The sequence below is a fragment of the Ranitomeya variabilis genome, chromosome 7, assembly GCF_051348905.1.
Source record: "Ranitomeya variabilis isolate aRanVar5 chromosome 7, aRanVar5.hap1, whole genome shotgun sequence".
NCBI lineage: Eukaryota > Metazoa > Chordata > Amphibia > Anura > Dendrobatidae > Ranitomeya > Ranitomeya variabilis.
The window spans coordinates 27,350,663-27,363,664 of NC_135238.1; the positions used below are offsets into that span (position 1 = coordinate 27,350,663).

The window sequence follows — 13,002 nt, forward strand, 5'->3', positions numbered from 1 at the left end:
GTGGGGTAGAGCTGCCCCCACCTGCTCAGTCCACCACAGGGAATCTGCACAGGATAATAAGCGGGTGAGTGAGGAGCCTCCTCCTGTGTAGATGGAGCGGAGGAGAAGCACTGACAGGGATTAACCCCTCTCCCGCCAGCCTGTCAGTGCAATTTATGGCTGATAGAAAACACAAGTCCAACTAGTGCTAACTACAAATCAGCAGAATGTTTATGCACTTTCTTCTGCTCCAAGACAAATATCTGTTTTCACCCCTTATCTATTCTGTTCACAACAAACGTTTTCTATTGGGTGAGAAACTCATTTGAGCAAAGGAGAGGTAATAAGCTCCGCCCTCTGCAGCTCATTGGTGGTTCTCCAAGTCTCTTCCCCATTGGCAGCTTCAGATTCATCCAACGACAGGAGAGGAGGGCGGGGCAGCAGACTATATAAGGAGACACAGCACAGTCTCTTCTCCACACGATTTTTTGTCTTTACACTAATCTGACGTTATCGCCATCATGTCTGGACGCGGCAAACAAGGAGGAAAGGTTCGCGCTAAAGCCAAGACCCGCTCATCCCGGGCAGGACTGCAGTTCCCAGTCGGCCGTGTGCACAGGCTTCTCCGCAAAGGCAACTACGCCGAGAGAGTCGGCGCCGGCGCTCCGGTCTATCTGGCCGCTGTGCTGGAGTATCTGACCGCCGAGATCCTGGAATTGGCCGGCAATGCTGCCCGGGACAACAAGAAGACCCGCATCATCCCTCGTCACCTGCAGCTGGCGGTGCGCAATGACGAGGAGCTGAACAGGCTGCTGGGTGGGGTGACCATTGCCCAGGGAGGCGTCCTGCCCAACATCCAGGCCGTGCTGCTGCCCAAGAAGACCGAGAGCAGCAAGAAGAGCAAGTGAGCGCTGCCACCAATCTCTACAAAACCAAAGGCTCTTCTAAGAGCCACCCACACCGTCACCACAAGAGCCGGCGCCGCCTATCTCGGGGTCCTCACATGAGGCTGATAGTTCATACACCATTGCCTCCACCAGTTCGTATGTTGGTGCACATATCCACAGAATAATAGGAGATGAATGGGTCAATCCCACATGAAGTATCAGACCCTCACGTGGAGTGTTGTCTGCGAAGCTCGCAGGAAATGTCCCTTCATTAGTGTCTGATACTCCGCGGTGAGGCCTACATGTAGTTAGCACGTCCCGGGGGGATGGCGGCCGCTATCAGCAGTGACCGGTAATAATCCTCCCGAGAGAGATTATGAGCGGGAAATTCAAATCCCCCAACGGATCCTCTGATCAGACAATGAGCGGGAAACCTTGGTAAAGCTCCGCCTTCAGTGATGTGCATAGACGTCTTTCCTCCTCCGTTTAACTCCTTACTTGCCGGTTTCCAGCTGATCTCCTTTTCTTTACCAGAGTATCCACAGATGCGACACCTTCACCCCAGGCCCCGGCAGCGCTGTGTCCCCTATACACTGCACACAATGTATATACTGTATATGCTGTGTATATACATATACAGGACACAAGATGTAGGGAGCAGAACCAACGCCTGTGTCCCCCATTCTCTAGATATATATTTACGGGGCAAGAACTGCAGGGAGCGTAACCCCCACCTGTAACCCCCCCATACACAGCACACACTGGATATTTATATACAGAACAAGAGCTGCAGGGAGCGGAGCCCCTGCGTGTGTTCCCCCCCATTACACTGCACAAAATGGATATATATATATATATATATATATATATATATATATATATATATATATATATATACGGTATATATATCTACATGACAGGACCTCGAAACACGCCACTGCGGCTGCCGGTGCTCGAAGCACATCTACCCGGCTGTCTGACATTGAAATACACTTCGTGGCTGTCGGATCTTGAAATGCGCCATCGCAACTATCGGACTTTGAAAAGGGCCATCCGCCGTCGCAGCTGTTGGACATAGAAATGCACCTCCGAGGCTGTCGGACTTCGAAACGCATCCCTGCGGCTGTCGGACATTGAAATACACTTCCGTGTCTATCGCACACCAAAATGTGCAGCAGCCGCTGTCGTATTTAGAAAAGCGCAGTCGCTGCTGTCTACCACTGCTGTCAGACCTCGAAAAACACTGCTGCGGCTGTCGGACATCGAAGTGCACCTCCGTGGCTCTCTGACATCAAAATGGACCTCTGCGGCTGTCAGACCTCAAAAGGCACCGCCGCGGCTGCCTGGCCTCAAAACGGACCTCAGTAGTAGAGTTGAGCGACTTTAACTTTTTTAGGATCGAGTCAGGTTTCGTGAAACCCGACTTTGTCAAAAGTCGGGTCGGGTGAAATCGGCCGATTATTGCGAAAAGTCGGAGGTCGACCGAAACACAAAACCCAATGCAAGTCAATGGGGAAGCAAAGTCGGCAGGGAGTGGAGGACAGGAAAACACCTGCAGTGCCCATTTTAATGCCAAAAACATAAATTCTTATTACTTAAGCTTGTCAATCTTAATTTACCTTATAATAATAGTAAGGCATTGAAAATTGGGAATCATTTGGCTAAAGTTGTGGGGGAGTAGGGCTGGCTCAAGTTTTTTGTGGGCCCAGGAAACACGGACTACGTCATGGCAGTGGAGCAGGGAGAGGTAAGTATTTCAACTTTCCAAGTGCTGTGATCCTGAGCAAGCAGGGGGGGCACACTCGCTCGCATTGGCACTGGCACAGGGCCCCTCAAAGTATGGCGGTGTTTGACGGCGGGGGCGCCTCCCACCGGCAGAGACACTTTTGCGTACTATGAGGGGCCCTGTGCCAGTGACATCGCCAACGAGTATGCCCCCCCACCTCATGAAGGAACCTGCACTTTCATCTGCACCTTCCTCTTTGTCCCCGTGTAAAGTGGCATAGTATGCGGGAAGGGGAACCAGACTTTCAGCAGGGTCAGATGCTGGCTGTGTAGAGTGCAAGGGGAATGTAGTGGTCTGGGTCAATGTACCTGTAGCTATAGCGGTTGGATACAATTAAAACATAACCTTTAATAAATTGCCATAAAAAAATAATAAATGACTACAAAAACACACAAGGAACCAGTGAATGGTTTGTGCCCTAAACCCAACACAGGACAGGAAAACTGATACACATAAACACACAATGTTTAAAAGTTGACTGCACTATTGGTTTAAAGGTGATGTGACCAACCGTGGCCCAAAGGATGAACCCTGAAGGATGGGGTTATGCTATATATACATACGCCTCAAAACCTTAATTCTTCAAGGATATAATGCCCCCTGGACTCATTGGGGTCCATTAACCCCTTCACCCCCAAGGGTGGTTTGCACGTTAATGACCGGGCCAATTTTTACAATTCTGACCACTGTCCCTTTATGAGGCTATAACTCTGGAACGCTTTGACAGATCTTGGCGATTCTGACATTGTTTTCTCGTGACATATTGTACTTCATGTTAGTGGTAAAATTTATTCGATATAACTTGCGTTTATTTGTGAAAAAAATGGAAATTTGGCGAAAATTTTGAAAATTTTGCAATTTTCCAACTTTGAATTTTTATGCCCTTAAATCACAGACATATGTCACGCAAAATACTTAATAAGTAACATTTCCCACGTCTACTTTACATCAGTACAATTTTGGAACCAAAATTTTTTTTTGTGACGGAGTTATAAGGGTTAAAAGTTGACCAGCAATTTCTCATTTTTACAACACCATTTTTTTTTAGGGACCACATCTCATTTGAAGTCATTTTGAGGGGTCTATATGATAGAAAATACTCAAGTGTGACACCATTCTAAAAACTGCACCCCTCAAGGTGCTCAAAACCACATTCAAGAAGTTTATTAACCCTTCAGGTGTTTCACAGGAATTTTTGGAATGTTTAAATAAAAATGAACATTTAACTTTTTTTCACACAATTTATTTCAGCTCCAATTTGTTTTATTTTACCAAGGGTAACAGGAGAAAATGGACCCCCAAAGTTGTTGTACAATTTGTCCTGAGTACGCTGATACCCCATATGTGAGGGTAAACCACTGTTTGGGCGTATGGCAGAGCTCGGAAGGAAAGGAGCGCCATTTGACTTTTCAATGCAAAATTGACTGGAATTGAGATGGGACGCCATGTTGCGTTTGGAGAGCCCCTGATGTGCCTAAACACTGAAACCCCCTACAAGTGACACCATTTTGGAAAGTAGACCCCCTAAGGAACTTATCTTGATGTGTGGCGAGCACTTTGACCCACCAAGTGCTTCACAGAAGTTTATAATGCAGAGCCGTAAAAATAAAAAATCATATTTTTTCACAAAAATGATCTTTTTGCCCCCAATTTTTTATTTTCCCAAGGGTAAGAGAAGAAATTGGACCCCAAAAAATGTTGTGCAATTTGTCCAGAGTACGATGATACCCCATATGTGGGTGTAAACCATTGTTTGGGCGCATGGCAGAGCTTGGAAGGGAAGGAGCGCCATTTGACTTTTCAATGCAAAATTGACTGGAATTGAGATGGGACGCCATGTTGCGTTTGGAGAGCCCCTGATGTGCCTAAACACTGAAACCCCCTACAAGTGACACCATTTTGGAAAGTAGACCCCCTAAGGAACTTATCTTGATGTGTGGCGAGCACTTTGACCCACCAAGTGCTTCACAGAAGTTTATAATGCAGAGCCGTAAAAATAAAAAATCATATTTTTTCACAAAAATGATCTTTTTGCCCCCAATTTTTTATTTTCCCAAGGGTAAGAGAAGAAATTGGACCCCAAAAAATGTTGTGCAATTTGTCCAGAGTACGATGATACCCCATATGTGGGTGTAAACCATTGTTTGGGCGCATGGCAGAGCTTGGAAGGGAAGGAGCGCCATTTGACTTTTCAATGCAAAATTGACTGGAATTGAGATGGGACGCCATGTTGCGTTTGGAGAGCCCCTGATGTGCCTAAACATTGAAACTCCCTACAAGTGACACCATTTTGGAAAGTAGACCCCCTAAGGAACTTATCTAGATGTGTGGTGAGCACTTTGACCCACCAAGTGCTTCACAGAAGTTTATAATGCAGAGCCGTAAAAATAAAAAATCATATTTTTTCACAAAAATTATCTTTTTGCCCCCAATTTTTTATTTTCCCAAGGGTAAGAGAAGAAATTGGACCCCAAAAAATGTTGTGCAATTTGTCCTGAGTACGATGATACCCCATATGTGGGTGTAAACCATTGTTTGGGCGCATGGCAGAGCTTGGAAGGGAAGGAGCGCCATTTGACTTTTCAATGCAAAATTGACTGGAATTGAGATGGGACGCCATGTTGCGTTTGGAGAGCCCCTGATGTGCCTAAACATTGAAACTCCCTACAAGTGACACCATTTTGGAAAGTAGACCCCCTAAGGAACTTATCTAGATGTGTTTTGAGAGCTTTGAACCCCCAAGTGTTTCACTACAGATTATAACGCAGAGCCGTGAAAATAATTTTTATTTTTTTTCTCAAAAATGATTTTTTAGCACCCAGCTTTGTATTTTTACAAGGGTAACAGAATAAATTGGACCCCAAAATTTGTTTTCCAATTTGTCCTGAGTACGCTGATACCCCATATGTGGGGGGGAACCACTGTTTGGGCGCATGACAGAGCTCGGAAGGGAAGGAGCGCCATTTGGAATGCAGACTTAAATGGATTGGTCAGCAGCCGTCACGTTGCATTTGCAGAGCCCCTGATGTACCCAAACAGTACAAACCCCCCACAAGTGACCCCATATTGGAAACTAGACCTCCCAAGGAACTTATCTAGATGTGTTTTGAGAACTTTGAACCCCCAAGTGTTTCACTAAAGTTTATAGCGCAAAGCCGTGAAAATAAAAATTCTTTTTTTTTTCACAAAAATGATTTTTTAGCCCCCAGTTTTGTATTTTCACAAGGGTAACAGGATAAATTAGACCCCAAAAGTTGTTGTCCAATTTGTCCTGAGTACGCTGATACCCCATATGTGGGGGGGAACCACTGTTTGGGCGCATGACAGAGCTCGGAAGGGAAGGAGCGCCATTTGGAATGCAGACTTAAATGGATTGGTCTGCAGGCGTCACGTTGCATTTGCAGAGCCCCTGATGTACCCAAACAGTACAAACCCCCCACAAGTGACCCCATATTGGAAACTAGACCTCCCAAGGAACTTATCTAGATGTGTTGTGAGAACTTTGAACCCCCAAGTGCTTCACTACAGTTTATAACGCAGAGCCGTGAAAATAAAACATCTTTTTTTTCCCACAAAAATGATTTTTAGCCCCCCAAATTTTTATTTTCCTAAGGATAACAAGAGAACTTGGACCCCAGAAGTTGTTGTTCAATTTGTCCCGAGTACGCTGATAACACATATGCTGGGGTAAACCCCTTTTTGGGCGCACGGGAGAGCTCGGAAGGGAAGGAGCACTGTTTTACTTTTTCAACGCAGAATTGGCTGGAATTGAGATTGGACGCCATGTCGCGCTTGGAGAGCCCCTGATGTGCCTGGACAGTGGAAACTCCCCAATTCTACCTGAAACCCTAACCCAAACACACCCCTAACCCTAATCCCAACGGTAACCCTAACCACACCCCTAGCCCTGACACACCCATAATTCTAATCCCAACCCTAATCCAAACGTAAATGTAATCCAAACCCTAACCCTAACTTTAGCCCCAACCCTAACTTTAGCCCCAACCCTAACTTTACCTCCAACCCTAGCCCTAACCCTACCCCTAACCCTAACCCTAAACGTGACTGAAATACGTGGCACTGAAATACGTGGCACTGAAATACGTGGCACTGAAATACGTGATACGTGGCATTTAAATACGTGGCACTGAAACACGTGGCACTGAAATACGTGATACGTGGCACTGAAATACGTGGCACTGAAATACGTGGCACTGAAATACGTGGCACTGAAATACGTGGCACTTAAATACGTGGCACTGAAATATGTGATACGTGGCACTTAAATACGTGGCACTGAAATATGTGGCACTGAAATACGTGGCACTGAAATACGTGGCACTGAAATACGTGGCACTGAAATATGTGATACGTGGCACTTAAATACATGGCACTGAAACACGTGGCACTGAAATACGTGATACGTGGCACTGAAATACGTGGCACTGAAATACGTGGCACTGAAATACGTGGCACTGAAATACGTGGCACTGAAATACGTGCAACTGAAATACGTGGTACTAAAATATGTGGCACTGAAATACGTGATACGTGGCACTGAAATACGTGATACATGGCACTTAAATACGTGATACGTGGCACTGAAACACGTGGCACTGAAACACGTGGCACTGAAATACGTGGCACTGAAATACGTGGCACTGAAATACGTGGCACTGAAATACGTGGCACTATGACTGTCAGAAAATGTTCATTAAACGGTTAGGGGTGAGGTTAGGGGTAGAGTTAGGGTTAGGGTTTGGATCCCTTTATCACCTTGATGGTGGTGGGTGGCTTTTCAGTGTGTTTTCTGTTTTTTTTCGAAAAAATGCATGCGTTTTTAACGCAAACAAACGCATGTGCTTAAAAACGCAAGAAAATACTGCAGGTTGTATTTCTGAAAATGAACGCATGCAGAAAAAACCGCATGCGTTTGAAAACGCGACCAAACGCGTACAAAAAAAAACCGCATGCGTTTTCAATGTTAAATATAGGGAAAAAACGCATGCGTTTTTTGTGCAAAAAACGCTGCAGACAAAAACGCAAGTGTGAAACCAGCGACGCTTTTTATAGCAAAAAAGTTTTTGCGTCTCCACATTTTGAGACCTATAATTTTTCCACATTTTGCTCCACAGAGTCATGTGAGGTCTTGTTTTTTGCGGGACGAGTTGACGTTTTTATTGGTAACATTTTCGGACACGTGACCGTTTTTGATCGCTTTTTATTCCGATTTTTGTGAGGCAGAATGACCAAAAACCAGCTATTCATGAATTTCTTTTGGGGGAGGCGTTTATACCGTTCCGCGTTTGGTAAAATTGATAATGCAGTTTTATTCTTCGGGTCAGTACGATTACAGCGATATCTCATTTATATCATTTTTTTATGTTTGGCGCTTTTATACGATAAAAACTAAAATATAGAAAAAATAATTATTTTGGTATCGCTTTATTCTCAGGACTATAACTTTTTTATTTTTTTGCTGATGATGCTGTATGGCGGCTTGTTTTTTGCGGGACAAGATTACGTTTTCAGCGGTACCATGGATATTTATATCAGTCTTTTTGATTGCGTGTTATTCCACTTTTTGTTCGGCGGTATGGTAATAAAGCGCTGTTTTTTGCCTCGTTTTTTTTTTTTTTTCTTACGGTGTTTACTGAAGGGGTTAACTAGTGGGGCAGTTTTATAGGTTGGGTCGTTACGGACGCGGCGATACTAAATATGTGTACTTTTATTGTTTTGTTTTTTTTATTTAGATAAAGAAATGTATTTATGGGAATAATATATATATTTTTTTATTATTTATTTAGGAATTTTTTATTTTTTTTTTTTTACACATGTGGAAAACATTTTTTTTTACTTTTTTACTTTGTCCCAGGGGGGGACATCACAGATCATTGATCTGGCAGTGTGCACAGCACTCTGCCAGATCGACGATCTGCTGTGCAGGGCTGCAGGCTTACCAAGTGTCTGCTCTGCGCAGACACTCGGTAAGCCACCTCCTTCCCTGCAGGACCCGGATGCCGCGGCCATCTTGGATCCGGGACCTGCAGCCAGGAAGGAGGTAGGAGACCCTCGCAGCAACGCGATCACATCGCGTTGCTCCGGGGGTCTCAGGGAAGCCCGCAGGGAGCCCCCTCCCTGCGCGATGCTTCCCTATACCGCCGGTAAACTGCGATCATGTTTGATCGCGGTGTGCCGGGGGTTAATGTGCCGGGGGCGGTCCGTGACCGCTCCTGGCACATAGTGCCGGATGTCAGCTGCGATATGCAGCTGACACCCGGCCGCGCTCCCCCCGTGAGCGCCGCTGATCGGTGATGACGTACTATCCCGTCGGCGGTCATACGGGCCCACCCCACCTCGACGGGATAGTACGTCTGATGTCAGGAAGGGGTTAATCCTCTAGTATATTAGGCAAAAAAGTATATAAGCATGAATCGCTATTATTATGTATAACAATGAGACAATATCTGTTATGATCCGGTGACCTTGGAGCCGCATGAGACTTTCTCTGGAGTAGGTGGTACCTGTACTGACCGCAAACCCTAAACTGACACCACAACTAGAAGTAGCCGTGGGGTGTACCTAACACGTCCTAGACACCTCGACACAGCCGGAGGACTAAATACCCCTATAGATGGAAATGGGAATTTCTATCTTGCCTCAGAGCAGAACCCCAAAGGATAGGCAGCCCCCCACAAATATTGACTGTGAGTATAAGAGGACAGACACACACAGGCAGAAAACAGGATTTAGCAAAAGAGGCACTTCTAGCTAAATAGAAAAGGATAGGACAGAATGCTAAGCGGTCAGTATTAAAACCCTAAATATATCCACAGCAGATAATAAAAATATTCTACATCTAACTAAAGACATAGAATGTATATCTGCATCTCCAGAGAATCCAGCATGACTGAAAAATCCAAACAAAGTCTAAGCTGGACAAAAACACAATGAATTGCACTGAAATGTAAAGCACACTGCATGTGTGCTGCAGAGACAAAAAAACAGACACTTATCTTAGCTGAATTGACAGCAGGGCATGAGGAGCCAGACAGAGATGCAATCCCTCCAAGAACAATGGAACACTGGCAAGGACTAATGGATCCTGCACACCTAAATACCTAGTAGAGCTGCAATCAGCAGAAACACCTGCCCTGGATTACAACCCAGAGACAACTGCACTACCACCAACAACCACCGGAGGGAGCCCAAGAGCAGAATTCACAACAAATACCCCCTACACGTTTTTTGAATGTGACCAAATAGTGACAGTCAATAAATGTGAGCAGCACGTCACTGCGGCTTCATTAAGCCAGGAATAAACAGTAGCGCATAGTGTCCTAAACCCCATGCATCAAGGAACCCCTGCTTCCTCATTTAATAATGAGCGTTCCAGCTATGGTTGTTAGTATACAGGATTTGAAATAAATACATGCTAGAAGTGCTCTGTCAAAGCACTAATGTGTAGAATATGCACCCGAAACATACAACCCACTGCCGTGGGTGGATCTCACCAGCGTGTGAAGAGTGTGCTCTGCCATTATGAAGACACTCCGTATGATGAGATGCTAGTGAAGCCGCGACGATGGACAGCGTCTCCCGACGCTTTTCATCCTATCGGAATCATCAGGGGAGTAGCAGGGTCTAAGTAGGCTGCCTTACCGGTCTCCCTCGTTCCTGTGATATATAACGATTCAGACCTTTGGCGCGGGGGGGAAACTCCGCCCCCGGCGTGTGACGCGTCTAGGGTCGTATGAAGTACTTCCGGTGTGAGTTAAAGCGCTCGTCTGACTTGATGGATTGCAAACTATGCAGACAGGGGGAACGCAAGTCCCCCTGAAGTGCGCATGCGGCTTTCCTCCAGATACGTACAGCGACAACCACTGTACTTACGATATGGGAAGTGTTATTCACAACGATATGTGTAACAGACCCATTAATAGCCAAATCCAATGCGGATGTCCCAGTATATACAAAGGGACCTGCATTATGAATGAGGCTAGAAAGTAGGGCGGATATTATCCATATTTTTACCGTCCTATACCCAAAGTGGCATGATTCAGGATTGACCTATACCATTAATGCAAAGGCCGAAAAAAGGCACTAAACAGCCAGGGGTGTGTAGCCGGGAAGGGAAAAATACCCAAAACTGTATTATGTCCCAATTAATAAAAATGAATATGTTGGCTATGAATTCATTTGCTTGGACGCGACACCACTTGGACCTATATTATTAAATGCGAAGGGAAAAAGGAAAAGTGAGGGAAAAGGTGCAGGGGGAACCTAATCAACCCTATAAGGATCTGGCCCTGTTATAAACTGTGCCCTGCCTGTCAGTGGAGGTTGGCACCCTAGAAGAAAAGTACGCAGAGAGAAAGGCGCCCCCACTCAACGACGGCTGTCCCAAACTAGATGTCCCTATTCTATCCCTAGACGGTGCACGGGAGAAAGGAAAGTAGAATGTAAGCAAACAGTAGTTGTACATTTTGGGAAAATTGTCACACTCTTCCCGGGAACTGGTGGCCTGCTTAGCGTGGGGGTTGACGCCCTAAACTCCTGCGCGTTGGCGACCCCACTCAACGGCGGCTATACCTTATAGAATGTCCCTAACAGGGGATGAGAGTACAGAGGGGGGACCGAGAATGGAGATTTATAGAAAACAACTATAAGATTGTAAGTTACAATTTGTAACTCATTCATGCATTTTGGCTGTACAGTTTGCATAATAAATATCCACCTACTCTCCTTTTGGAGGATCAATTTGTCCCAATCACCTCCTCTAGCTGGTGGGGATACTTTAGCAATGCCGACAAACATGATTTTCTTGGGGTTGCCTTGGTGAAAATGATTCATGTGGGTTGCTACAGGGGTTTCTCTCTTGTTGACAATATCACGGAGATGTTCACCAACCCTTTTTCGAAATTCCCTCTTTGTCTTCCCCACATACTCCAAACCACATTCGCAGGTGGCTTTGTATACCACCCCTTTTGTACGTCAGTTGATAAAATGTCGAATGGAAAAGGAGGTACCAGTTACATTACTCTGGAAGGTTTTTGTGGACGTGATTGAGGCACATGCCTTGCACGAACCACATCTGTGGCAGCCTGTTGTTAGATTCATCCATGTGGGTCTGTTTGCTGGTTGGTAATGGCTGTGAACCAATCTATCTGACAAGGATCTACCTTTTTTGTAGGTAATCTGAGGCCACTTAGGGATATGTCCCCGTATGTCATTGTCCATCTGGAGTATGGACCAGTGCTTCACCAGCACATTCTTAATGTCCCTTGCTCCATTGGAAAACCTGGTAATAAAGCGAATGACATTCTCCTCATCAGTTTTGGGTTTTGGAATCAACTGTTGTTTCCTTTCTTTTTTGAAAGAATCCATATAGGCCCTATTGAGGACGCCTTCTGGGTAACCCCTCTCCAATGTACCAGCAGACTCATCTAGCAGTGGCTGGGCAATGGGCAGGATGAGGAGGAAACACAGATATAGCCCCAAAGAATAAAGTAGGCTAAATGCAGTTCAAAATTGGTAACAGGACTAAACAGGCGGCATTGCTTTGATCAGTGGAGGGCAACTGCAATGAGTGGCAGACACAGTTAGTAGGCCCAAGTAATAAAGTGGGCCAAATGCAGTTCAAAATTGGTAACAGGAGTAATCAGGCGGCACTGCTTTGTTCAGTGGAGGAGAGCAACAAGCAGCGGCAGACACCGTAAGTAGGCCCAACCAAACTAGTAGGCCAAATGCAGTTTCATATTCTAAATATAGGCCGAAAGCCTGAAGATTGAAGCACAGGAGAAAAGCACAGGAGAACACCAAGGAGCGGCAGACACCATAAGTAGGCCCAACCAAACTAGTAGGCCAAATGCAGTTTCATATTCTAAATACAGGCCAAAAGCCTGAAGATTGAAGCTCAGCTTTGATCAGTGGAGGAGAACACCAAGGAGCGGCAGACAACGTTAGTAGGGCCCAACCAAACTAGTAGGCCAAATGCAGTTTAATATGTTATACAGGCCGAAAGCCTGAAGATTGAAGCTCAGCTTTGTTCAGTGGAGGACAGCTGTAATGACTCGAGTGGCGCAGACAGACACAGGTAGTAGAGAATAAAGAAGATGGCTGACAGCACTCACTTGCTGGGGCGCCCGTTCAAAGTCCAGGGAACCTTCCAGGACAATCAAGTAGCTTCAAACAAAAGGATCACAGCGCTCCATCCGGGTGTAATAGTTTCAAAGAGGTAGCTTTATTATGCCATCAAAACAACGTTTCGACCTGATAGGTCTTTATCAAGCATACAAAAGATAAAAAGGGCCGGCCTTAAATAGTGTGGATACCACGCAGGGCACCAAT

General features: G+C 45.5%; 1 protein-coding gene across 1 annotated transcript; it reads left to right on the plus strand.

The window, feature by feature from the left end:
• The first annotated feature begins 165 nt into the window (after window positions 1-165).
• On the plus strand, window positions 166-1,019 carry LOC143784765 (histone H2A type 1-like). The gene has a single exon (XM_077273357.1). The coding sequence runs from the start codon at window positions 501-503 to the stop codon at window positions 885-887; it is 387 nt and encodes a 128-aa protein (XP_077129472.1). The 5' UTR covers window positions 166-500; the 3' UTR covers window positions 888-1,019.
• The last annotated feature ends 11,983 nt before the right edge of the window (window positions 1,020-13,002 follow it).